Source organism: Zootoca vivipara, chromosome 2, assembly GCF_965207765.1.
Source record: "Zootoca vivipara chromosome 2, rZooViv2.hap1.1, whole genome shotgun sequence".
Classification (NCBI taxonomy): Eukaryota; Metazoa; Chordata; class Lepidosauria; order Squamata; family Lacertidae; genus Zootoca; species Zootoca vivipara.
This window is the reverse complement of record NC_142584.1, coordinates 110,815,666-110,843,597: the sequence shown is the minus strand read 5'-3', so window position 1 is coordinate 110,843,597 and position 27,932 is coordinate 110,815,666. Positions and strand designations below refer to the sequence as shown.

Genomic DNA, 27,932 nt, shown 5'->3' with positions numbered 1-27,932 from the left:
CAAAATCACCTAGCTATGACTTTGAGAGAGGCAAATGCTTTTAATATTTATGGGCAGAGCCTGGATCAGATGAGGAAGGAAAGGGATTCTGGCCTTGCTGAAGGAAGTGGAGGCCTTGCTGAAGGAAAAGGGAAACAGAGAGCAGGATTGAGGCTGAGTGATGCCCATTCAAAATTCAAATTTTATTCAGAATAGTTGATGGTATTGTCTACAGAAAGCTGTGTCACTGTCTTTCAGGAGGTTGAAGAACTAAATCAGAACAAGAGTGGGTGTGGGATTTTTTATTTATTTTAATGACTAGGTCGCTTCCGTTCACCTTTGTTCCTGCTGCACCAATTGAAGGCGCTGATTCCCAAGGGAGAACATGAGAGGCGAAAGGCAGGTTTCAGGACTGACAGGAGAGTCAAGCAATCGGTGCAGTTCACAAAAGCGGCCTGAGAAAAGAATTACACCATGACAGACACTCGGGTCAGCCAATCAGTGTTCTGCCAATACGGCTTCCCCTTTAGTGCCTCTGAGAAAAGTCTCGAGAACACTTGTCTGTCTCTACACTCAAGAGATTTTCAGGCGGCCTTTGGCAGACACATAAAACAAGGGCTGGAGGGTCTCTCCCGAGAAGGAGGCGTCTGAGAATGAGTGGAGGAGGACTGCTGTATCTGCATCGTAAAATGACACCTTTCTCCCTTCAAAGTTCAGGGTCACTCGGAGCCTCTTGGGCTCCTTTCTTGGAACAGGGTCCTCATGGGGGGAGGATAAGTTGTACCCACCGCCCCACTTCCCCAAACCCCAGATCCCTTCCCTAGTATCAAAACAGAACTCGCCCTTCCTCTTCACAGACTTTCTGGCAACTCCCACCCCCCATCTCTCCTCTCTTCCCACAATGACCTCCCAGAAATGTCTGCCTGCTGTGAAACCCTCGCATCCCAGCACATAGCCATGTGTGTCAAATCTCTCAGGGTTGTTTGGCAGGTCTTGACGCACTTCTCCCTCTCTCACACTCTTTTGATCTGTTGACAGGACGAGGTAGGGATGTGCTGTGTCTGGATCCAAAGTTACTATTTCTGTGGGGGGGAAGAGCAGAGAAACGACATCAACTGGGAAGCTGAATTTGACAGAAATGTAATTCCCTCTGAAATGAACAGGGACTTCATTACCTGCGTTTGGAACTAAGATGCTCCACAAGTTCTTAATAATAATTCTTGAAACATCTGTATGGTTTGGGGGGAGTTGTTCCATCAAATGGCACCCTCCTATTTTCTGGTAATCAGGCCCAGCTCTAGCAGGCGATGCGCGCTGCGCCCGCCCACTAGGGCAGGGGCGCCGGAGCGATCTCCGCGCCAAGGTGCCAGGGCGCCCGACCTGCTTGAGATGGCCCTGCTGGTAATCGTTCTCTTAGAACTTGTGTAGTGTTCAAAACAAAATAAAAAAAATTCCTCCCAGTAGCACCTTAGAGACCAACTAAGTTTGTCATTGGTATGAGCTTTTGTGTGCATGCACACTTCTTCAGATGTGGTGTTGAGAGACTGGGAGTCAGAGCAGGAGAGCGTCAGAGGAGTCTGAAGTGCTATTGGAGACCCCCTTCACAGGCTTGCCGAAGTTCCCAGGTTCCTTTTAATTGTTATTATGAAGATTTATGGCTAAATGGTTAAGAAAGAGCTGGATGGTGAGCAGGAGAATGTCTTTATTCCCCCACCAAATTCTAGCTAAAGTTGATGTTATCCAGCACTCTGCGCATGAAGGAAAACTGTAGTTTGAGTCTGTGGCAGAGAAGGAGACAGAGGGAGGGGAGTTTTGGCTCTGTCAGCTTACAGCATTTGGCTGCCTCTCTGTGTGGACGCCAAACAGTGGATTTGCCTGTTGGGAATGTTGAAGAGCTCCTAATCTTATTTATATTGGTACTTAAACTAATATAGGACAAAATGCACTAGCCTCCATTGAGATCCTTCAAAATATCATTTTAATGTATGCCTGGTGTGGCGAATTTGAAACTGTTATGTTTTTGTTTCGCAACCGACCTATCGAAGGGTTAACCCAGACTCCTGGTTAACTGGCAGCAACGTTCCATGGGAGGCGTGGCCTGCATGGGGTTTAAAAATGGAAAGGGGAACCGTTATGTCAGTTGGCGGTTTTGTGTGGGAGCTTGGGTGGTTGTGGAGAAGGTAGATTTAGAGTAGATGAAGTAGTTGATAGGTATTCTGTTATTTGATTACCAAGAACGTTACCTGTGAAATTAAGTTTGTACCAATGTTACCAGAAAGCAACCATTAAGATTCAAGCCAATAAATATCCATCTTTAAAGTGTCATACCAGTTATCGTCTATTTCCTTTTCCAGCTAAGGTATTCAGGAACCCAGTTGGTGGGGAACTCTTTTAAACTGTCAAAACTGCCTTTTAGAGGAGAAAGGTTAGTTTGTGGCTGAGAGTGCACCAAGAAAAGGGGGGGGGCTAAGGGAGGAGACAGGTTCTGAATGATAATAAAGTTACCTCAGGAAGGAGGCTAGCTTTACAGTGAGGGAGTTTCTAGTGAAGTGAAACCCTTATCTGAGTACACATAGGAACAGTCTTATAGCCCCGAGTCTATATAGGTACCTGGCCACGTTTAGGCTGGAAGAGGACTCTCTTTTATTTTTGAAAACCTACAAGTGCTAGAGGGTTTAAAGAAAGGCTAGAGGGATAAGTGGGAGGTTTGAGTTACCTCAGAAAATCCCTGTTAGTGCTTTTAATAATTGAGAGGTCAAAGTTATAAGACTGAAAGAGAGAGGACTTTCGGCGCACCTGGTACTTTCATTATACACCTTTAGGCGCCAGGCAAAAACATTCCTCTTCAACCAGGCCTTCGGCTAATTGACATCTGATGCCCTTTTAAAATGTGTTGGCGGGGTGTGTGTGTTATTGGGTTGTTTTTGTTTTGATTATAGGATGGTGGACAGCTGGCTTACTAGCAGTACATGTGGAAAGGATCTAGGGGTCTTGGTGGACCACAAACTTAATATAAGTCAACAGTGTGATGCAGCAGCAGCAGCAGCAAAAAAAGGCTAATGCTATTTTAGGCTGCACCAACAGAAGTATAATGTCCAGATCAAGGGAAGTAATAGCACCACTCTATTCTGCCTTAGTCAGGCCACACCTGGAAAGTTGTGTCCAGTTCAGGAAGCCATAATTTAAAAGGGATGTTGACAAGCTGGAATGTGTGCAGAGGACCAAGATGGTCAAGGCATAGCTGTCAAGTTTTCCCTTTTCTCGCAAGGAATCCTATTTGGAATAAGGGGATTTCCCTTTTAAAAAAAGGGAGAACTTGACAGCTATGGGTCAAGGGTTCCGTATGAGGAACGACTGAAGGAGCTGGGTGTGTTTAGCCTGGAAAAGAGGAGAGTGAGAGGAGATATGATTGCCACCTTCAAATATCTTAAGGCTCTATCACATGGATGAGGGAGCAAGCTTTTTTTCTCCTGATCTGGAGGGCAGATCTTGAACCAAAGGCTTCAAGTTATAAGAAAGGACATTCCGACTAAACATTAATAAAAACTTTCCGGCAGTAGGAGCTGTTTGTGGAACGCACTCCCATAAGGTGTGGTGGACTCTCCTTCCTTGAGGTTTTTAAGCAGATGTTGGATGGCCATCTGTCATGGATGCTTTAGCTGAGATTCCCGCTTTGCAGGGGTTGGACTAGATGACCCTTGGGGTCCCTTCCATCTCAAAGACTGTATGATTATATGTATTTTATTTTGTGAACTCCCCTGAGACCTTTTGTATATAAATTTAATTAATTAATTAATTAAAATAATAAAAGGAAACCACTTGAAACTACTGACAAGAGAATTAGAGAAGTGTAACAATCTAAGTATAATTTATCACTTCCTGAAAGTGACAGAAAACCTATAAGGCAGACGTTGAAAGTGCTAGTAAAGGTAAAGGTAAAGGGACCCCTGACAATAAAGTCCAGTCGTGAACGACTCTGGGGTTGTGACGGTCATCTCACTTTACAGGCCGAGGGAGCCAGCGTTTGTCTGCTTCCACAGACAGTTTTTTTCCAGGTCATGTGGCCCGCATGACTAAGCCGCTTCTGGCGACACCAGAGCAGCGCACAGAAACGCCTTATACCTTCCCACCTATATATCTACTTGCACTGCATGCTTTCGAACTGCTAGGTTGGCAGGAGCAGGGACTGAGCAACAGGAGCTCACCCCGTCGCAGGGATTCGTACCGCCAACCTTTCGATTGGCAAGCCCAAGCAGCACAGTGTTTTAACCCACAGCGCCACCTGCGTCCCTGTGGAAAGTGCTAACTGGGGGGAAATGAGGCACGGACAGAAGAGCTGCAGTGGCCTCATCTTTTGAGAAGCAGATTCCATTTCTCCTGAAATTGTGCCTCCCTTTGACCCTGATATTTACCTTTTTGCAGCTGAAGTCCAGATCCCACAGTGTCTGGAGAAGAAAAGGGAATAGAGATTTAGAATCACACCATCATCCTGATAACTAATCTGGTAATGACAATATGAGCTCATGCAATTATAGCTGGGGAACTTTAGGTATTGTGGTGAACTTTAGGTATTGTGGACTACAGTTCCCATCATCCCTATCCATTGGCCTTGCCAGGTGGAGCTTATGGGAGTTGCCATTTAAAATGTCTGAAATCCACTACACTGACTATCCCTGCCAGGGCAGGGCTGATGTCAAGATTCAGGCCTGCTCAGACCTTAGAGGAGCAGCAGGACCCCCACAAGATCTCCACATGAGCAACAATTTTGAGGGGATGTAATAATAGTCGTAGTAGTAGTAGTAATATTTATACCCCACCCAGCCACTCTGTGCGGCTCACAGCATATATTGAAATATAGTAAAACATCAAACATTAAAAACTTCCCGATACAGGGCTGCCTTCAGATGTCGTCCATAAGTCAGATAGCTGATTTATCCCCTTGACATCTGAAGGGAGGGCATTCCACAGGGAGGGCGCCACTACTGAGAAGGCCCTCTGCCTGGTTCCCTGTAACCTCACTTTTTGCAGTGAGGGAACTGCCAGAAGGCCCTCAGCGCTGGACCTCAGTGTCTGGGCTGGACGATGGGGGTGGAGACGCTCCTTTAGGTATACTAGGCTGCGGCCGTTTGGGGCTTTAAAAGTCAGCACCAACACTTTGAACTGTGCTCGGAAACATACTGGGAGCCAATGTAGGTCTTTCAAGACCGGTGTTATGTGGTCTCGGCGGCTGCTCCCTGTCACCAGTCTAGCTGCCGCATTCTGGATTAGTTGTAGTTTCCGGGTCACCTTCAAAGGTAGCCCCACATAGAGCGCATTGCAGTAATCCAAGCGAGAGATAACCAGAGCATGCACCACTCTGGCGAGACAGTCCGCCGGCAGGTAGGGTCTCAGCTAGTGTACCAAATGGAGCTGGTAGACAGCTGCCCTGGACACAGAATTGACCTGCACTTCCATGGACACCTGAGAGCCCAAAATGACTCCCAGGCTGCGCACATGGTCCTTCAGGGGCACAGTTACCGCATTCAGGACCAGGGAGTCCTCCTCACCTGCCCGCCCCCGTCCCCCCAAAACAGTACTTCTGTCTTGTCAGGATTCAACCTCAATCTGTTAGCCGCCATCCATCCTCCAACCGCCACCAGACACTCACAGAGCACCTTCACCGCCTTCACTGGTTCTGATATGAAGGAGAGGCAGAGCTGGGTATCATCCTCATACTGGAGAATGCCCAGCCCAAATCCCCTGATGATCTCTCCCAGCAGCTTCATATAGATGTAAGATCCAGACATCCCTGTTCTAGGACTGGAGTTCTCAACCCCAGTCCCCTCTGCTGCTGGCTCGCTCTTTGACAGCCTCCATCCTTCCCTCCTTCCCTCCTTCTGCCAGCTTTACATCAATCTCTAGGCCAGAGGAACAGAAGAGACACCCAAAAGGCTATAAGGTGAGGCTACTTGGGAAATGGGTGAAGAGTGTGAAAGCACCTAATGTGTGGTGAGTCATGTAAAGCAGTAAAATACAACATTTTACAGACAAGGGTTACTTTCCTGGGGATTGTTCATAAAGTCATGCAAAATCACAATTCCCTACTGAATCACCCCCTCCATCAAACATCTTGGATGGCCCCACAAGAGCCTCTCCGAGCCAAGTAAGCAATGCAGAGGGATTTAAAGCGATTTTCGTGGAGGGATTAAAAGCCTCCAGAGCCTGACAATTGATGGTTCCTATCTATCTATCTATCTATTTATATTTGTGATTCACATAAAGCTGTGATTGTGTAAGTAAAATTAGAGTAGGGTGAGAGTCATTTGTATATGAAAGTGTGGCATCCTGATAGTGAAAGAGGATGAATACATAAATCTCATTTTCCTGGCATGGCTAATATTCCACATGACCTGGAGGCTGTCATGAACACTTCTAAACATCCAGTAAACAATCCTTACAGGCCTTCTTTACTACCTCTGAATTTCTTCATGACTCCCTCCAGGAAGGGATTTATATCGCAGAAGTCCCAGATCTTCCACTTCAGGGCAGGAGGAAAAGCCACAGGAGGATCCTCTAAGTTCTCCTTCATCTGACAGCTGGGGAAGAAGAACAAAGTCAACCCAACATCCTTCCAATGCAAGGAGCTTTCTGACTGGGCATGTGTCTCACCCTGATGATAAAGGCATGATGGATATATCATGTAGACTTGGGAGCAGAGATCTTCCTATGGCAAAAGGGAGAATCTAGATGACGTCTGGGTCTAGAAAGCATCGAAGAAGTTGGAGAAAAAACGACACACACCTGCTTCCATAATACCGGTACATGGAAGGAAATATATGAAGATTAGATTGAAGGTAAAGAAGCTGATATATGCAAATTAATTTTTAGAATCTAGAAAGCATCTAAGAAGTTGAAGGAAAACCGACACAAACCTGCTTCCATAATACATGGAAGGGAATATATGAAGATAAGACTGAATGTATGCAAATGAATAATTTAGAAGAAAAATTAACAATACTAGGTCCTTAGAAAGAGAACTACATCAGTTTAAGTGAAGGGTTTCAAATGATTAAAATTATTAATATTTTTAGCCCAGTGGTTACATATAGAGTAGGGAGAAATATTAGAAATTAAAGCTGTATTTTCCAAAGATTTAAAAAAGCTGTTTGGGGGGCAAGGCTCTCAGCGGCTACTGTTGACGATGGCTGGGTCAAAGGCTGTGGTGCCTCTGAACTCCAGTTGCTGAAACCACCAGAGGGGAGTGTCCTCTGGGGTTGGAAACCTGCTGGCAGGTTTCGCACTGGCATCTGGTTAGTCACTGTGAAAACAGGATACTGGACTAGATGGGCCAATGGCCGGATCCAGCAGGGCCCTTTTTTACATTCTTATGGCTGAGGAATAATAATAATAATAATAATAATAATAATAATAATAATAATAATAATAAACAACTTTTATTTGTATCCTGCTCTCCCCAGCCAAAACTGGGCTCAGGGCAGCTAACATCAAATATATAACATTGGTATAAAATCAAACAATAATTAAATTACCTCCTAAAAACAAGTCAGGATCAAATTAAAATCTAGTTAGATGGCTTTCTGCAGGATTAGGGTTGGGAACAGTAAATGCTCATCAGGCCCAACTGTTTCCACTGTTCTTATATGAGCCTATGAAAATGCTGGGAGGCCTCTTTCATACTAGTTCTTATACAAAAAAAGAAGGGGAGTCAGGCTGAGCCCTGACCAAAGGCCTGGTGGATTAACTCCGTCTTGCAGGCCCTGCGGAAAGATGTCAAATTCTGCAGGGTCCTGATCTTTTGTGGCAGAGCGTTCTACAAGGCCGAAAAATAAGACTTCTTAGCAGCTTTCACTGCCATCTCATAGGCTTTCATAAACGTCCTATAGGAAGAACCTATAGAAGCCTGAAATATGTCAAATATTTAAGAGTAAGTTATAGTAAAGATATTTACAAGCCCCTTTGGGATGCCCCCCTTTTCTGTATCTATTCCAGAGTAAATGAATCTATCCGGGAAAAGGCAGAAATATGTAATGGAGGGGAATGAGGAATGGCTTCCTTCCCATGATTGCGGATGAGACCAATAGCTACAAATGACTACAAAAAAGTGTCCCTATTTTTGTCTGTGATCTTGTGAAATGGATGGTGGCATCCTAAGCTATCTCTGGAAGGAGGAACTGGAGAGTGAGTTCCTCTCAAGAACTTTTCTAGCAACATAATAAGGCAGGGGTTTTCCATCACTTACCTCTGCAAGAAGCTACTGATATCCTGGAACGAAAGAAAGAAAGATATCAGTGGAGCCATTTCTGCAGTCAGTTATAAATAATAAGCAGTTGAGTGCCACCTGCTGGGAATCACAGGTTTGGAAAGCAGTACTGCTTTTTATCTGGTTGGTCAATGCAAGAACACAATGCTAGAATGAAGGGACCTGTGTTTTGATCTAGCAGAGCCCCTTTTGCCACCCCGGGACTGACACCTTTCACCCATCATGTACTGTTTTCTTTCCAGCAGCATTTTTATTGGGGGGGGGAGCATAAGAAATGTCTGTTGTTTGAAGCAGCACACTCCACCCTCTCACATCAAGACCAGGCCTCACCTGCAGGAGTTCACTGGCTGGTTCCTGAAGCTTCTCCTCCATCTCCAGAATGAGGCTTTCAAGAGAGTAGAGTTCCCCAGAGAGTCTGGACAGGTGCTCCTCCTTTTTTGCTGCAATCTCCTTCTCCACTTCTGCCATCTGAGCCAAAAGAAGTTTCTCTTGTTCTTCCAGAAACTGGTGCAGTCGCCTGAACACAGCCACCATCTTTTCCCTCTCTGCATCTGTTTGTTTCTGCAGCAAAGAGGTTGAAAGAAGAGAACAGTGGGCCAATATCAGGCATCTACTCTGCTGTTGCAGGATGAAGAGGCCAGTTATCAGAATTCCCTTGGAAGGCAACTTCTGACATATTCAGCAGAGAAAGAACTTTGTAAAAAACGGGCTTCCGGTTTGCCTGCGAAGGGGAAATGGTGACGAGGAACGGAGCGTCTGCTTAAGTGGTAAAAAGAAGTGAGCATAAATTGAAAGCCTTTGCGGATGATCTGGTATTTACTGTGGAAGATCCGAAATACTCCCTTCCAAAAGTAATGAATACAGTACAAGAGTTTGGACAAGCGGCAGGATTTAAACTAAACAAAAACAAGACCAAATTGCAATTAAAAAACCTTAAAGAACATTAAAGGAAAGAAGTAACAGAAATGATAGGAATAGAAGCATATAAAAATATAAAATATTTGGGAATATGGATAACAGCAAAAAAACATGAATATATATAAAGACAACTACGAAAAAATGTGGCATGAGGTAAAAAGAAATATGGAAATATGGAATAGGATGAACCTTTCTTTACTGGGAAGAATTGCAGCAATAAAAATGAATGTACTTCCAAGGATGTTATTCCTCTTTCAGACAGTTCCAGTAATAACAGGGAATGCATGCTTCAAAGAGTGGATAAGAGAGATTTCAAGATTTATCTGGAGTGGGAAAAGGCCAAGGATAAAAAATAAGATTCTTACAGATCTGAAAGAAAGAGGCAGATTCTCACTTCCAGATTTAGAATTGTATTATGAAGCTGCATCTCTAACATGGATCCGGGATTGGATCAAGTTAGACAAAGAGGAAATAACAGAACTGGAAGGACATGACAATAGGTTTGGATGGTATGCTTACCTATGGTATGGAAAAGCGAAATCCCTGTTCAAAGTTTGGGAAAAATATAAAGAACTATTGGAACCCAAGACACCCTGGTGGCATTATCACTTAAAACACTGGCAAGAAGGGGAGAATGGCCAACATATAGAGAATTACTGGTAGAACAGGAGGGAAAACTAAAATTGAAAGAATATGAAGAAATCAAGGAACATTTTCAAAGTTGGTTGCACCATAGACAGCTAAAGGATATTTTAAAAGAGGAGAATAAAAGAGGTTTTTCATATTCGGTTTCCTAATTCCAAAAGGAAGAAATTTCTAAATTGTTAAAAAAAAGGCATACACTATGCTTTTGGAGTCACAATAGGTCACAATATACAATTCGAAGATTGGATAAAATTGTGGAAAGTAAATTTGAAATTTACGGATTGTATATTCTTGAGAGAGAATTATATGAAGATGATGTATAGATGGTATATATCAGGCATGTCCAACAGGTAGATCGCGATCTACTGGTAGATCACAGGGTCTCCTGGTAGATCATGGTTGATCTCTGGCCCTTCAGTGATCTCCTTACAAAAAAGAAGGGGGGGACCCAACTTTGGCTTCCTAAATGAAAGCTCAACAACTTTGGCTTATTAAAAAAAGCTCAAGCTCCACAACATTTGCTTATTACAAAAATCTCAAGCTCCACAACTTTGGGGAGATCACTGCCAGTCTTTTTACGACAATGAGTAGATCACTGCCAGTTTTTTTATACTGTGAGTAGATCGCAGACTATTGGGAGTTGGACGTCCCTGGTATAACTAGCAAAAATGTATAAAAATGAACATAAGAAGTGTTGGAGGTGTGAGGCTGAACATATTGGGAAATGATATACAATTAATTGAAAAAAAAATGCTGAAAATAACATTTGCTAGGTATTTTAAGTCAAGATTTGCCAAAAGAGAAGAGGACATTATTTATGTATGCCACAACGGCGGGAAGAATTTTAGTAGCACAAAACTGGAAGACGGGAGAAATTCCAACAAAAGAACAATGGCAAGAGAAAGATGAACTATGCAGAAATGGCAAAACTGACAGACAGATTACGAGAAAAGGACAACAGTGAAAGAGAGTGGGAACCTTTTATATTATATTTACAGAAACAAAGAAAAAACATTGACTTGATGACAGGACTTAAATAAACATGCACACTTCTTTTGATATAGAACATTTAAAATAAAGAGAAATGATATGTAGCGGATTGGTTGAAACAGCAGCATGTGATAAAGGGGGTAATAAACCAGAAATGGGAGCTGGGGGAAGCCTGAGAGGGATGGGAATGAAGATTTGTAACATGTATGCTATTGATATGAAATGTTTGTTAAATCAGAAAAGAAAGTCAATAAAAATTTTTAAAAAATAATAATAATGAGAAATTCGTAAAAACATACAACCCCACTCCCTCCTTTAAATGGTCTTTCATGCTCTGTGGGAGATTAGATTGTTCAAAAAGAAACTTCTTTCTGTATTTCATATTCATTTCCCCAGATTTTGATTGAAGACTACAGCACTTTTTCACCTTAAAGTAACAGTGATGCTTACAAGCAGGTCTTGGCTTTCCTTTTCTGCATCTGCTTTAAGTTCCAGAATTTTCTCTCTTTCCTTCCACACATTGTCTAGGCAGCTGCTGATTTGATCCTGAAAAGAAAACAAAAATCAAAGTTGGGTTGCTTTCTTCTTTGTTGGGACTTTTAGTATTCATAATAACAGGAACGTGGAATCATATGCTTGCTCCCTGCTCCAAAGACTGTGGTCTTTGCCTCGGGCCCCCAAGTGCCTTCTTCATTCAGGGAGCCTGTGGCGCAATGGGTCAGTCAGAAGGTTGGTGGTTCGAGCCCAACCAGGTATGGCTGTGGGCAGAATTCCTACATTGCGGGGGGTTGGACTAGATGACCCTTGGGGTCCATGCCACCTGCACTGCCCCACCCTCCAGCCCTTTCCTAAGGGAGCTGATTCCAGAGGAAGAACTGTGGGTGATTTACTACTGCATGCCTGCAGGGGGACATTGGGGGCACTGTAATCCCCGGAAAGGAAAAAAGAAATGTTTATTGAACAGTTTCAAACATTTATTTATTTCATTTATTTCATATAATTTTTATTAAATTTTCTGTTTTACCATTTAAAATGGTTACAGGTAGGTAGCCGTGTTGGTCTGGATCGAAGTAAAATAAAAAAATTCCTTCAGTAGCACCTTAAAGACCAACTAAGTTTTTATTTTGGTATGAGCTTTCGTGTGCACGAAAGCTCATACTTCTTCTCAGGTATCTGAAGAAGTGTGCATGCACACGAAAGCTCATACCAAAATAAAAACTTAGTTGGTCTTTAAGGTGCTACTGAAGGAATTTTTTTATTTTACCATTTAAAATGCTCATTTTAACATCCTTAAAATATCAATGACTTCCCTTCTTTTCTTTCCATGGTTCATTCCGCATATCATAAATCCCTGCATATTTTACAAAAACTAAACCATTCAATATTCCATTATTGAATCCATCAAAACTTATTTACAGTTGAATTTATCATAATGCTGCCAACGTTTTCAAGTGTACAGTTATTTCCCATATTTTCAATAAACATTTTCCAATATTCTTTAAACGTATGTTCTTCTTGTTCTCTTATTCTCTATGTTAGGTCTGCAAGCTGCGCATATTCTGCCAGCTTAAGTTGCCATTCTTCTTAGTTGGGACCTCGCTCATATTTGGGCTAGAAGTTTACTTATAAGGCTGCATGAAAGCTCTTGCTGGCTAGTGACTCTTTCACTGCCGGAGGGGAGAATATATTAAAACATTTTCTTGCAACACCCCCTTCTCTGTAGCTATTTCACCCTCATCAAACCCAAAGGAAACAGCAAGTGGAGAGAATACATTACAACATTATTTATTTATTATTATTATTGCAAGCCCCTATTCCACCCCCAAGACCCACTGCCTTTTCCCACCTTGCACTCCTGGGACGCCTCCTCCAGAAGAATTGCCTCGTGGCTTTTGTGCTCCTTGGATACAATACACAGGAAACAGATGGGGCTTTCGTCCTCCTTGCAGAAGAGCTTCAGGGGCTCCTGGTGCTTTTCGCAGACCATCCCCTTTCCTTCGGCCTCCTTTTCACCTTGAATATTGAGTTTTTCCAAAACATTAGCCAGCGGCCGATTGGGGATGAGATTCCTGTGCTGAATGATTTCTCTGCACTGAGGGCAGGAAGCCTGTCCCTCGGATTTCTCCCAGCACTGGATCAGGCAGGATCGGCAGAAGTTGTGCCCGCACTCCGGGATGATCACTGGATCCCTAAAACACTCCAGGCAGATGGGGCAAGTGGCTTCCTCGCAGAGATCCTGCATGGGACCCCCAGAAGCAGCCATGGCTACTGCCACGCCAGCAAGAGAGAGAGAGAGCTGGTTTCGTTTTCCCTGTATTACGTCTGCAAATGGGCGTGTTTCCTTTCCAGGAAATTCAGACCCGACGGCTCAAGATCATGGGAATAAAGCCACAAAGGGGGGGGGGGACTTTTATTAAAGAAAATCACGCCGTTTCGCTGTTATTTCTGCGCTTGCCAAATCTATAGCCCACCCCCTTCCTTATGCAGAGCCACCTCAGTCACATGGAACTATCTACGCACCTCATTAATCGACCATAGGTAATACTGATATGATCGCTGCAGGCTTCATTAACAACTAATAACACCCCACCCCCACCCTGGAAGAACAAAAATGATAAAAGCCGTGGTTCTGTCCAATCCTGTCTGAAAAGGGAAATAAAATGTATCGACCTACATAAAGCTCTGTACTGTACAGAGTACAGTACAGGAAAACCACAAGAAATCACTTGTTACACTTGTTACGTTTGAATTATAAAACTGCCTGTATCTTGCTTTGATCCTTGAATACTGTATCACCGAAATGCATATGTTTATTTCTCCTTTGCAACTTCTGTATCCCAAGATATGTGTGAACGTTTCCCTTATGACATTCTGCACACCCCCTCCACTGGTCTTCCCAACGTGTTTACGTAAGAACTCACAGACACAATTGATTCAGAAAAAGGATTTTATTAGGCAAATAAAGCTGTAGGGCAGTACAAATATACGTCCATGTTCCGGCCATAAAATCTTATCAGGCGGGTTCCGCCCGGAATCGGACCCTTTTTAACCCTAGATTTTCTACAACAGGAATTTATATGTTAAAAAGAAATGGCATAAATCCTGGCTGCCGATTTAAGGATAAAATATTCCAAGGAGATGGAAGCGATTTTTTTTAAATGAGCTTCATGTCAGTCTCAGATTTATTTGAAAGCCAGTGAATGAATCTGAATCTTGCAAGCCCCTCCCACCCAATTGCCAAACCAGCCACTGGGATGTGCGTTCCCATGGGAGAATTGAACACCTATCCGCAGCCACTGAGAACATGAGATGGAGGCTGGGGGATGCTCTTCAGCTCCAGCGTCTTCCCAGTCCTGTCCACCCACTCGTCCCACCTCCAGCCCCTCTGTGCCCTTGAAAAAAATAGTTCATCAAAGCCTCCAGAATTCTCTCTTCAATCCCCTCCCCAGTCCTATTATCCTTATCATTTGTTCTGGCAAAGCACGTAATATTTTAGCTCCTGCTCAGAACAGACCCATTGAAGTCAATAGGCATGACTAATTTAGGCTCATTCATTTCAATGGGCTTACTCTGAGTAGGACATACTTGAAACCAACCCAGAGTGTGTATACAAGACACATCCTGGGTTCCCAATTTATCCTCCTCTATATTATATCAGACATTATCATGGCCTGAGCCTGAGGCCTGATCAAGTCTTTCTTTCAGACTGGGTTACTGCTCCCCCCCCAATTATGTTTTATTGTAATTTTATTGGTGTTAGCCGCCCTGAGCCCGGTCCTGGGTGGGGAGGGCGGGGTTTAAATAAAATTATCATCATCTTATAGTGCTATCATATGTCAGAATAAAAGCTGAACAACTTTGGGAATTGCCTTTAAAAAGCTCAACAATTTTGGTGGTTTCCTTTTTTTAAAAAAAGAAGCTCAACAACTTTTGCGGTCTCCTGGTTTTATCTGGATCCCACTCTAGAAGATCATTAAAATCTGGAGGAAATTGGTTTCCCACTCCCTAAACTCCACAAGCATTTTAGAGAAAAAGCACCCCCAAATGTCATCTTTGATATGACAGCTAACTGAGCCTGAAATATCACCTGTGAGGAATGCCCCAAATAATTTAGAGTTAGTGAGGCGTCTTATCAGCACATTCCCCTGTTTCTTTCCTGGTACTAAATCAAAGGTTTATTTCCTGGTACTAAATCAAAGGTTGCAGGTTGTCCTGGCAAACTACGTGTTTGCTTTGCACATTTTTTTTCTTTTTTATAATTGTTTAAACTTTCACTTTGGCTGCGGACTTTGACACACACCTGAGGTGCAACACAAAGTAGAAATCCCCAGTCACCTGGTTTCCAGGAAAAGAAACACCCAGTTTGTAAAATAGGTTTTTTAACAAAAGTCAGCAGAGAAAAGTAATGCTTGTGCCAGAAGCAGCCATGGCTGCTGGGGGTCTTGCTGAGGATCTCTCCAGACGTCAGAGGGGAACATGGAGTGTCTGTGAAAAACACCAGGAACCCCGGAAACTCTTCTGTAAAAACCACAAAACCGCCATCTGTGTGATTTGTGACAAAGCCAAGGAACACAAAAAACACAAGGTTGTTCCTCTGGATGAAGCGCCTGAAATATACAAGGTAGGAAATCACGTTTTCTATGGAGGCTGGAAATACTACCGGTAGCTATGGGCAAGCGAGCCCTGCAGCAAAATGTTGCAGTGTGTCTCCATAAAAGGAATGCTCCAATGAGCTTTGTGGTAAGGGGGGGGGGGCGGGGAGTATTTCATCAAGTGGAATGACAGACTCTCCAAGTGCCCCTATGTTCCAGGAATGGTCCCGGATTTTCAGAAGCTGCCCCGGTTTGATCCTGGAATGTCCCGCTTTTCCTTAGGATGTCCCTATTTTAACCGGAGAAATGTTGGAGGGTACGGTAGGATGTCCCTTCTTTCAACGGAGAAACGTTGGAGGGTACAGAGTTATGCGACCCCTTTTGTTGTTGTTTAGTCGTTTAGTCGTGTCCGACTCTTCGTGACCCCATGGACCATAGCACGCCAGGCACTCCTGTCTTGCACTGCCTCCCGCAATTTGGTCAAACTCATGTTCGTAGCTTCGAGAACACTGTCCAACCATCTCGTCCTCTGTCGTCCCCTTCTCCTAGTGCCCTCAATCTTTCCCAACATCAGGGTCTTTTCCAAGGATTCTTCTCTTCTCATGAGGTGGCCAAAGTATTGGAGCCTCAGCTTCACGATCTGTCCTTCCAGGGAGCACTCAGGGCTGATTTCCTTAAGAATGGATAGGTTTGATCTTCTTGCAGTCCATGGGACTCTCAAGAGTCTCCTCCAGCACCATAATTCAAAAGCATCAATTCTTCGGCGATCAGCCTTATTTATGGTCCAGCTCTCACTTCCATACATCACTACTGGGAAAACCATAGCTTTAACTATACGGACCTTTGTCGGCAAGGTGATGTCTCTGCTTTTTAAGATGCTGTCTAGGTTTGTCATTGCTTTTCTCCCAAGAAGCAGGCGTCTTTTAATTTCGTGACTGCTGTCACCATCTGCAGTGATGAAGGAGCCCAAGAAAGTAAAATCTCTCACTGCCTCCATTTCTTCCCCTTCTATTTGCCAGGAGGCGATGGGACCAGTGGCCATGATCTTGGTTTTTTTGATGTTGAGCTTCAGACCATATTTTGCGCTCTCCTCTTTCACCCTCATTAAAAGGTTCTTTAATTCCTCCTCGCTTTCTGCCATCAAGGTTGTGTCATCTGCATATCTGAGGTTGTTGATATTTCTTCCGGCAATCTTAATTCCGGCTTGGGATTCATGTAGTCCAGCCTTTCGCATGATGAATTCTGCATATAAGTTAAATAAGCAGGGAGACAATATACAACCTTGTCGTACTCCTTTCCCAATTTTGAACCACTCAGTTGTTCCATATCCAGTTCTAACTGTAGCTTCTTGTCCCACATAGAGATTTCTCAGGAGACAGATGAGGTGATCCCTTGGCGACCCCTTAGCCAAGGAGATAAGAAACTGTACAACCTTTAGAAGACAGCTGAAGGGAGCCCTGTATAGGGATGTTTTTAAATGTTTAACGGGTGGCATATAAATAATAAATTTATTACTATTATTATGATGGAATAGGACACCCCTATTTTCTTCAGATAAATGTTGGGGGGTATGGAATGAGTTGCTGAATTACAATTACAATTACAGCCAAGAACAAGCAACCCTGGCCAACAGCCAGAGAAGCTGGGAGGGCTAAAGGTTCTCCTCACACCTGCCCTAGGAGGCTCAAGTTTGGGACTATTTGCCCCCCATAACCTGAGCATTTCTTATAGAAATTACTAGAAGTGGTTCTGTAGAATAAGAAAGGGGGAAAGTATCCTTTGGGGAAGTAAGCTGACCTCTGTTGCTACACCATGTTTATTTATATTCAGAATAGCATCCCCCCCAAAAAAATTTTTTTTAAAAGAATGAAGAATGTTAATCAGCCAAAGGCCTTGTTGAAGAGGAACGTTTTCACCTGTCGCCTAAGTGTGTATAATGAAGGCGCTCGGCGGGCCTCCTAGGGGAGAGCATCACACAAACGGGGAGCCGCTGCAGAGAAGGCCCCGTTCTTGTTTTGCCTTCCTCCGGACCTCTCACAGAGGAGGCATATGAAGAAGGGTCTCAGAAGATGATCTCAGGGTCTGGGATGGTCCCTATGGGGAGAGGCAGTCCTTTAGGTATACCGTATTGCAGTCCTGAGCCATAGGTCAAAACCAGCCTTTTGAATTGGGTCTGGAAGCTAATTGGCAGCCAGTGCAGTCGGACCAAGATGGGTACAACCTGGCCGCCGAATTCCGCACATTAGTCCAAGTACAGTATGCCCAGTCAAATTTGTTTCCTTTCCGTGCCCCCCCCTGTCCTACCAGTAGCTACCTTTTTATTATTAATAATTTTTATCGGTTTTTGCATATATTTTACAACAAACCATCACTTCACATCTCATCTTACACATCTTTTTGACTATTATAGCCTGAGGCTTCCATCAACCACATCTAATGATTTTCTAATCTCCTATCTATTCTTGCATTTTGTTATGATAATTATTGTTTAAAAAAATTCATAATATACTTCTTCATAGGTCCTTTTTACAATCGTTCTTATAGTTCTCTGTACAAAACTTCTTGTAATCCTACAAGTGATAGGATTCTGTTTCAAGAGTATCTGACGAAGTGTGCATGCACACGAAAGCTCATACCAAAATAAAAACTTAGTTGGTCTTTAAGGTGCTACTGAAGGAATTTTTTCATTTTGCTTCGACTCAGACCAACACGGCTACCTACCTGTACCTACAAGTGATGTCAATTGGTTACAGTTGTCTTTCAAGTAAATCATATATTTCTTCCATTCCTTCAGATAGTTCTGGTCCTTCTGGTTCCGAACTCTCCCTGTCAACCTTGCCAGCTCTACATATTCCATCATTTTTGTTTGCCACTCCTCTTTCGTTGTTAATTCTTCCTGTTTCCATCGTTGGGCTAATAAAATTCTAGCTTCAGTTGTTGCATAAAAAAACGGTTTTTTTAAATCCTGTCGATTAATTTCTGTACCTACAATACCAAGTAAAAATGCTTCTGGTTTTTTCCACAAATGTATATTTCAACATCTTTTTCATCTCATTATAAATCATTTCCCAGAAGCCTTTCATTTTTTTTTACAATCCCACCACATATGGTAAAAGGTACCCTACATTTCTTTACATTTCCAGCATTTGTTACTTACTTTATACATTTTAGCTAATTTCACAGGTGTTATATACCATCTATACATCATTTTCATTATACCGGTATTTTCTACCAGTAGCTATCTTGTTTGTAAATAAAACATGTTTTATTTATAATTTTTATAATTTTGTAATTTTTATAATTTCACCTGTGGTCACCTTGGAATATCGGGGGGGGGGGCATATGGCCCATGGTTGAGAAACATTGGGTTAGAGCAGGCACCCCCGAACCCGGCCCTCCAGAAGTTTTGGAACTACAATTCCCATCATTCCTGACCACTGGTCCTGTTAGCTAGGGATCATGGGAGTTGTAGTCCCAAAACATCTGGAGGGCCGAGTTTGGGGATGCCTGGGTTAGCTGCTGGCAATTCCGACGTTGCAGGTTCGATCCCCATATGGGACAGCTGCATAGCCCTGCATTGCAGGGGGTTGGCCTAGATGGCCCTTGGGGTCCCTTCCGACTCTACAATTCTATGTTGAATGCTGCAATGTGACATGGAAGGTGCAGGAGACCTCCGTAATAGGCAAGGTGCAAGCATAGCATTCAACTTACCTCTCACTTTCTCATTTTGATATCAAAAACACTCGATAAATCTGAAAAGAAAGAAAGAACCAAAGTAAAAATCACGTTTCTTTCCAGGATCAACTCTGCAGTCATGAGGAGATTTTGTGTCAAGAGAGAGAGAAGGTTCTGGCATACGGAGCAGCCATCTTGAAGGAAAGCCAAGACCAGCTTGTAAGTGCCCTCTGGTTGGCCACTGGGAGAACAGGATGATGGAGCGGCTGGGCCTGATCCAGCAGCCTCTTCTTATGCATAGCTCTGTGTGATGCTACCTGCTTCACCATTTCCTCAATGCTTCCAATTGCTTGCTAAGCTCAAATGAGAACCATTCCTTCTGTCCTACGGCTTTGAGACATCTCAAACTCTTCTATGGAGAAAAGTCACAACATCTGGGGCTTTTGAGTTTAGAGAAAGGAAAGTAAGCGTGAAGACAAGATAAGAGTGGCATAAAATTATGCACAGTGTGAAGAAAGCAGACAGAATTATTTCTCTCTCTCATCATACTGAGGGCATTCAGTAAAACTGAATATTAGATGTTTCAACACACATAACACAGGTGGTGCTGTGGTCTAAACCACTGAGCCTCTTGGGCTTGCTGACCCATTGCTCTGTCCCAGCTTCTGCCAACTTAGCAGTTCAAAAGCATGCTAGTGCAAATGTAAAGATGTGGAAGGAACCTTTTACCACATGTGGTGGACTTGCCCCAAAGTAAAAGACTTCTGGGAAAAGATTTATAATGAATTGAAAAAGGTGTTGAAAAACACATTTATTAAGAAACCAGAAGCCTTTTTACTTGGTATAATCGGGAAAGAAATTCCCCCAAAAGATGTTTTTTTCTGTATGCCACAACAGCAGCGAGAATATTGATAGCTAAGAATTGGAAGACACAAGAACTACCAACTGTGGAAGATTGGCAAATGAAGATGGTGGACTTCATGGAACTGGCCAAACTGACTGGGAGACTGCATGACCAGGGGAAAGAGTCGGTGGAAGAAGATTGGAAGAAATTTAAAATATATTTTAAAAATATTTTAAAAATATTTTTTAAAAATGAATATACATACGGAAGTTGTTTTTAGGCTGTAGATGTAGAAGTAGTGGTTAGTATTTAAGAAAATGTTGTGGTAATGAAATAATATAGATAATGGGAGATTATGTAAGGATAAGAGATATACTGTAATGTGGTTTAATATTATGGTTTAGAAATTGCTAAAGAGGATATATAATGAAGCTCAGTAAGGGGAGATTTGAGGAAGTCACCCTATAATGTTTAAGAAAAGAGATTTGAATGTGAGGATCATTTTTGTATTGTTTTTGTTTTTTGTTTTTTATGTGGTTTTGTTAGTTTTTTATTGTATCGTTGTGTAATGTTTTTATTTGTTATGTCTTATTATAAAATGAATATTTTTAAAAACAAAAACAAAACAAAAAAGCACCCCATTGCAAGTAAATAGGTACCGCTGCTGCGGAAAGGTAAACGCCGTTTCCATTGCGCCAGAAGCGGTTTAGTCCTGCTGGCCACATGACCCGGAAAACTGTCTGTGGACAAATGCCAGCTCCCTCAGCCTGAAAGTGAGATGAGCGCCACAACCCCATACTTGCCTTTGACTGGACTTAACCATCCAGGGATCCTTTACCTTTTACCTTAATAGGAAATGTGTCTTCGTATTACAGCACTGCGGTACTCAGGTCTAAAAGAGGCATCTGTTTGGACACTGTGAAAAAGAGATGCTGCCCTGATCCAGATTGGGATGTCACTTTTTATGTTCTCTCACTTTTTATTACACTTTTTATGTTCTCTTTTTGTGTTCTCTCTTTTTATGTTCTTAATTCCGGAATTAAGATTGCCGGACACAACCTTCATGGCAGAAAGTGAGGAGGAATTAAAGAACCTTTTAATGAGGGTGAAAGAGGAGAGGACAAAATATGGTCTGAAGCTCAACATCAAAAAAACCAAGATCATGGCCACTGGTCCCATCACCTCCTGGCAAATAGAAGGGGAAGAAATGGAGGCAGTGAGAGATTTTACTTTCTTGGGCTCCTTGATCACTGCAGATGGTGACAGCACTCACGATATTAAAAGACGCCTGCTTCTTGGGAGAAAAGCAATGACAAACCTAGACAGCATCTTAAAAAGCAGAGACATCACCTTGCTGACAAAGGTCCGTATAGTTAAAGCTATGGTTTTCCCAGTAGTGATGTATGGAAGTGAGAGCTGGACCATAAAGAAGGCTGATCGCCGAAGAATTGATGCTTTTTTTTTTTAAGTATATTTATTAAGAATTTTCTCAAGCAACCAAACATACCAAAAATACAAAAAACAAGACAAAAACAAAATACCATACATACAAAGCAAAGCAAGAAAAAGAAAGAAAAAGAAAGAAAAAGAAAGACAAGCAAAAAATAAAAATAAAAATCTAGCAATCAAATCTTTTTTCATAACTTCGTTATAGGACTTCCCCGATTCTCCCCATATTGGGTCCATTATAATAACTAGATTAACAGTATTCAATATACATGGTATCTCATATTTCAATTCTACTTTTCTCTCCATTTATCCAATAATTCCAATCTGATATTTCTATTTACCTTTCAATATATAATCCATAACTTTCCCTCACCTTTATTTTTTGCTAACAATGAATCATCCTTCAATTATTATCTCTTATATCATGATACATAATACATTTATAACAATAGCAACTCCATCCCTCCTTCCACCAATTCCAGATTCTCTGGAGATTTCAGCAAATTCCGTAATTTAAGCCAGTATTGGGTCTTCCATATCATCAGTCCATTAATTCCTCATAGAATTCTTCTACCCCATTCCCACCCTTTCCCATATCCTCTTTCCAACTTTTTTGTACCACTCCTTCTGTTTCTCCCTCCCTCTATTTACCTCCCAACATCGTTTAGCCTTTTTAAAATTTCCCTCAAATATGCCCTGTACTCCCCCTCTCACTGGAAGTACAAAGGCCCATCCTGTTTTTTCCTTGAGTGGTTCTTGTAGCATGTCCTTTCTCTGCCCCACATCTCTCACTTGTGGGGCATTTTTCTCATCTTCCTCCTCTTCTTCAATGTGCATAGGAATCTGCTGCTCTATTTTCCTGTCTGTTGACAAATGTTCCTCTTGGTCCTCTGACGCCTCTCCATGTCTATTGTCCAAAATATTCCTTAAAATTTGATTTTGCTCATTCAGTTCATTTTTAATGTCCAGGAGTATCATAGAAATCCTTTGCCAGAGTCCCTCTTTGTTGGATGTTGAGACTACAGCCATCTTATCACTTTCCATCCCGTGGGAAAACAGCCAAGTGCAGAGCCGGAAATGGCAGGGATGTTGTTTAGAAATTTAGTTCTCCATTTTGAACCCAGTCTGGAAATCTTTCCTCTTTTAATTTCACTCCATGATTAAAGTTCTTTGCTTTTTTTTAAATCCAATCCAAGCCAAATTAAATAAAATCCATAATCCTCACTTATTTTCTATGATCCATTCGCCAGTCCCTCCAGGGACCCAGAACGGGCTTCTTCAGGGACTTCCTTTAAAACCAATTCTTTAACTTGCAGGGGATTTAATTTAAACTTTACTCTTCACTCCCCCCCCCCGCTTCAGGGAGAGAGCTTTTAAGTCCAATTGGTAGCAAATTAAATGTTTTTTTTCACCTTCCCGGCAGGGATTAGGTTACTGTTTCAACAGTCTCTCAATAGAGGAGGTCGGCTTCCCTTTTACCCCTCCTCCGTGTCCAAATCCGTGTCCAAATCGATTCAATTTCAATTGTTTTAAATAATTTACTCACGGGTCCCAACTTCTTTGGTTTAAGAAAAGGGAAGGAATCCACCGCTCTCCGCTGCCGGCACGTAGCTTCACTTCGCGAGGGTGACGATCGCTCTCAAAATGGCCCCCCGCGACTACCACTCCAGCTCTCACCGGGGCTCTAAGGCTTACCGGGGAGTTGAGGAGTCGCGGATCAGGACGCTGCTGAGCTAATTCGTCCTCAGGAAGCCCTACCTGAGGCTCTTTTGGGGAGTTGAGTCGCTATCTCACCTCCCCCCCCCTCGCAAAGCCGGGTTGCCTCGGAGCTCGAGGCGAACCCCGCCGATCAGCGCTGGCGGTGGCCGGAAGTCCGTAAGTGAGAATTGATGCTTTTGAATTATGGTGCTGGAGGAGACTCTTGAGATTGAGGACGCTAGGAGAAGGGGACGACAGAGGACGAGATGGTTGGACAGTGTTCTCGAAGCTACGAACATGAGTTTGACCAAACTGCAGGAGGCAGTGGAAGACAGGAGTGCCTGGCGTGCTCTGGTCCATGGGGTCATGAAGAGTCGGACACGACTAAACGACTAAACAACAACAACAACAACATGTTCTCTCATTCTTGAGTGTATTCTCTTCCCAAGACATTGGGGAGGCCATCTTTCCTTCCTTCCTTCCTTCCTTCCTTCCTTCCTTCCTTCCTTCCTTCAAGGTGTGTTAAACCCCCTACTTCACTTGCACCCTGTACTCTATTGAATCCAACCCATTCAAATGCTGCAAGGGGATATGGGAAGTTGCAGGTAAGGTAAAGGGACCCCTGACCATTAGGTCCAGTTGCAGATGACTCTGGGGTTGCGGCGCTCATCTTGCTTTATTGGCCAAGGGAGCCGGCGTACAGCTTCCGGGTCATGTGGCCAGCATTCTGGCAAACTAGAGCAGCGCACAGAAACGCTGTTTACCTTCCCGCTGGAGCGGTACCTATTTATCTACTGGTACTTGCACTTTGACATGCTTTTGGACTGCTAGGTTGCAGGAAATCTCCATAAGAAAGCACAGGAATGTGAGGGCAAGGAGCAAGCATGCCATTCAACTTTGCCCCTCAGATTTCACTTCAGAAATAGACAATAAAGGAACCAAAAACAAAACGAACTGGTTTATGTTTTCTCTTCAGGATCAAATTGATGCTCTTGCAGAGAACCTGGAGGCGATGAGACAGGCAGCATTTGGAGGTGGGGAAAAACAGACACGGAAAAGAAGATTCAAGGGCTTCTTGTAAGTATTGCTGATGTTGGGAAGTGAAAAAGTCCGAGTCTAAAATTAATAAACTGGGGGGAAATAAATCCAGAAAGGGTTGGATATTTTTTTAAGCACACAAAGCCACCTTGCTTCTATTTGGGGTGGCCTCGTTCGCCTTCAGGAAATGAGTGGCTATTCCAAGGATGGGCACCCATAAGCTTCTAGAAAGTTCTTTCCCAGATTAAAGTTGATGTGACCTTTGTAGGAAATTTAAAAGTGCCTTTCCCAGGGAATGCTCATGAATGACGTGGCCCCTTGATGTTGTGGGAATGTTCAGGAATGTGGATGAGGAAATATTATTAAATATACAGGTATCCTCTCCCAGCTTGTGTTAACAAGCTCCAAACTTAACAGAGTAACATTCCCTTTCAATGCACAGCAGAAAACGGTCGTACAGTTTGCTTAAACCTCTAGAACAAAATATATTTCCTAGATTTTCCCCTTTATCCCTCTTAAAAGAAAAGACACGGCACAGTGCTCTTTTAAAAGTATAAAAAGAGTTTACTTACAAGCTTCCTGAGGTACAGCACAACTCAAGAGGTAGACTAGCTTAGATAAAAGTAGTGTATACATGTGAAGTTCACTTATATGAAGTGAGACTCCATTTCCTCTCTCTCTTGGCCACCTTTCCCATCTCATTTGCATGTGTGGAGGAACAAGAAACTGACCTGGTCAGGTGTTCCTCCATGTGGACACTCTAGGAACTGTTGTGAGTTGACTGCACCTGTTTACATCCCACAGATGTTGCAGAACCTGAATATATTATCCACCCTGACTCCCTTTTCTCCTCCTTCCACCATCTAGCAAATTGAAATGGAAGAGAAGACACCCTTCCTTGAACTGTCAGTCATCTTAAGCTCTTGGGGCGAGGACTGCTCTGGGCCTTTCAGGTATGTCCCTTTCCTCTCTCTGTGTCAAGCCTCAGTCTCTGGGCGCAGATGGAGGAGATACCATTCTCTGTCATCCCACATGATTTTATTCATTCTATTTATTTTCCTGCTTTCCCTCCCATAGCCGCCCAGGGAAAGTTCCTTCCCCGGTGAGGAAAGTACAAGGAACAATTCTGGGCATTTAGTTTCAAGTGATAGATGAGAGAGACGTGTTTGCTTAGATCCATTTCACAGATAATGAGCACTATTGTGTTTTGCAGCAGAATGAAACAAAAATTAATTCTGCTCTGCCTTCTGCCTGGATTGCAGATCTTCTGCACCTCTCAAAAAGCAACCTTGCAACTCTTCTTCTAGGGTGAGAAATTGAAGAAGTGGATTGAGGAGGAGGAGGAGGAGCCACTGCAGAGCTGGGAACATCTGAAGCTGTGAGAAGGACCTAGAAACATCCAAGTGGAGTCTCACTGTTACCTTTCAGGTTAATAAAAGATCAGCCGGCCAACCAAGGACAGTAATCATCATAGAGGCTGTGGGGCATGTCCTGAGCAGTCTGAAGGAAACCTTAGATGGGAGGAGCTGATGCCTAGAAAGCGTCCCACCCAAAAAAGAATTAACATTCATAGGATCATAGAGTTGGAAGGGACCACAAGAGCCAACTTTACTAGGCCAACCCCTTGCAATGCAGGGATATTTCACTGGGAAGAAACCAGAAGGGGAATCGGGACTGAATTTTTGTGTCCATAGACACCTGGGCTTGATTCTGGTCCTGGTCACAAATTTCCGGGTTGAGCATATGCCGTCTGCCAGGCGAAGCTACTGTTGCGCCCCTGTCTCTGGTTGGCTGACCTTAACATTCTGGTTAAAAACCAAAGCAGAACCTGGAAGTCGGAAACCTATGGAGAGCCCACAAGCAGGACACAGCAGTTCTGAATTTGGTGCGACAGCATCTACATTTTGGGACTCCCTGCCTCTTGATATCAAGCACTGTGTTCTTTTTGGTGCCTGCTAAGAACATTCTGGTTTCATCAAGCCTACCCAGATGCTTAGAAAATATGTTTTAGTACGGTAGTTTAACTTCTGGTATGTTTTAATTTTTATCCCCCCCCCCCGGATCTTACCTTTCTGTAAACTACTTTGGTGTTGTTGGGTTTTATTGTTTTTGTTTTTACAAAACAAGTGTATACGTTTTATGAAATAAATAAACCAGGAAGTAAGAGCGCTCTCTCCTTCCTCTGCTCTGCAGAGACTGGAATTGGGAGGAATTGTTCCTTTGATCCTGGAGGGGGGTTTATAGCCATCATGAATCATAGCCATTTAAAGCTGTATCCTCTATGACTTGGATGGGTTTTTTTTAAGCCATCTAACCTGTGGCAGGGAATAAACATACAGGGTCCATGTAAGGATTCTATGCAGATATGTAATGTGCTCGAAGTGCTTTGAACACTTGAAAGTACAGACGGTTTCAAGAATTATTATTAAGAACTTGTGGAGCATCCTGAACGCGGTGCATTTAGCGGGAATGAAATTTCTGTCATGGGTCTAAAGAAAAGTTATTTAGAACTCTCTGGGCTCCTGCTGTTTCTGTATTCTTTCCTCGTTTGCCCCCAAACGCAGCTTTGGATCCAGGCAACTTTGGATCCTGCCTCATCCTGTCTGAGGATCAAGAGAGTGTGAGAGATGGAGATGTGGATCAAAATCTCCCCAACAATCCTGAGAGATTCGACACACGTCCCCATGTCCTGGGGCATGAGGGGATCACAGTGGGGAGACATTTCTGGGGGGGTCATTGCAGGGAGTGAGGAGCATTGGAAGTCTATGAAGAGGAAGGGCAAGTTCCCTCCTTGTCCTGAGGATGGAGTCTGGGAGGTGGGGAAATGCAGTGGCGGAGCTTCATGCTCCGGCACCGGGGGCAGAGGTGGGGCGCACCTCCAGGAGGGGCAGGGAACTCATTCCAGGGCTGTGGTGTGCCTCCCGGAAGGTCCTGGTGCGCCTCCCGGGGGCACGGCGCACATTCTGGGGGCGTGGCGCGCCTCCCGGAGGGGCATAACGCACATTCCAGGGGGGCGGGTTTTGGGGGCGGGGCGGGCGTCCCTACGATGGCATCCCTTGGAGCCCACCGCTCAGGGCGGCCTGCCCCCACCGCCCCTATCTTCCTACGCCCCTGGGGAAATGGGAAGGTGAATAGAGCCCCTCCTTCCCTTCTGATGGCGCTGCTCTGTCCCTGCGTGAGGAGCCCAGCAGGATCCAAGGGACCCTGAACGCTCACCCACCAAGGGCTTCTCCAATGCATTCCCAGGATCCACCTTCTCAGGAGAGACCCTCCAGCCCAGGCATCCCCAAACTGTGGCCCTCTAGATGTTTTGGCCTACAACTCCCATGATCCCTAGCTAACAGGACCAGTGGTTGGGGAAGATGGGAATTGTAGTCCAACTCCAAAACATCTGGAGGGCCGAAGTTTGGGGATGCCTGCCCTTCTTTCTCTCCAGGGAGAAACCACATGTTCAGGATAGAGATTGGCCGTCCCTTGTGTCAGTCATGGTGCAACTCTCCCTTCTCAGGCCAGCTTTCTACTGATTGGCTTGCTGTTGGGTCAGTCGGGAGAGTAAGCCCACCTCTTGTCCCTCCTCCAAGCAGCTTTCCCAAAGGAATCCCTTGTTTGGTTCGTGTTCTCCCTGAATAAAGTTGTTATAAGGGAAACTGTTCCCTTTCCCTTATGGGGTATCCAAGAGCCTGTATAGAGTCCTTAAGCAAAGGTTAAAAAGGTAAAGGACAGGACCAGTTGTTATGTACTGAGCTGAATCATGGAACAATAGGATCCAGAATCAGCAGTCTGATTGGTCCGCATGAGTCACCCAATCCAACTCCAGGTGGAAGTGAATCCGCAACCTGATTGG

General features: G+C 43.6%; 2 protein-coding genes across 3 annotated transcripts; one reads left to right on the top strand and one right to left on the bottom strand.

The window, feature by feature from the left end:
- Nucleotides 1-161: 161 nt before the first annotated feature.
- Nucleotides 162-13,080, bottom strand: LOC118080121 (E3 ubiquitin-protein ligase TRIM7). Its single transcript, XM_035105052.3, has 7 exons — nt 12,639-13,080; nt 11,243-11,338; nt 8,570-8,800; nt 8,219-8,241; nt 6,433-6,554; nt 4,392-4,424; nt 162-1,061 (listed from the first exon to the last, which is right to left on the bottom strand). Exons 1-7 carry the CDS (start codon nt 13,053-13,055, stop codon nt 553-555), a joined length of 1,431 nt encoding a protein of 476 aa, XP_034960943.3. The 5' UTR covers nt 13,056-13,080; the 3' UTR covers nt 162-552.
- A 1,992-nt stretch (nt 13,081-15,072) lies between these two features.
- Nucleotides 15,073-26,450, top strand: LOC118081022 (E3 ubiquitin-protein ligase TRIM7-like). 2 transcript variants are annotated; one of them, XM_060270819.2, is made up of 5 exons: nt 15,073-15,413; nt 19,183-19,278; nt 24,027-24,127; nt 24,956-25,041; nt 25,396-26,450. In XM_060270819.2, the coding sequence occupies exons 1-4, from the start codon at nt 15,198-15,200 to the stop codon at nt 25,005-25,007; spliced, it is 465 nt and encodes a 154-aa protein (XP_060126802.2). In that variant the 5' UTR covers nt 15,073-15,197; the 3' UTR covers nt 25,008-25,041; nt 25,396-26,450. The 2 variants fall into 2 exon arrangements, with proteins under 2 accessions (XP_060126802.2, XP_088519786.1); XM_088663660.1 differs by having other exon boundaries at nt 25,351-26,450.
- The last annotated feature ends 1,482 nt before the right edge of the window (nt 26,451-27,932 follow it).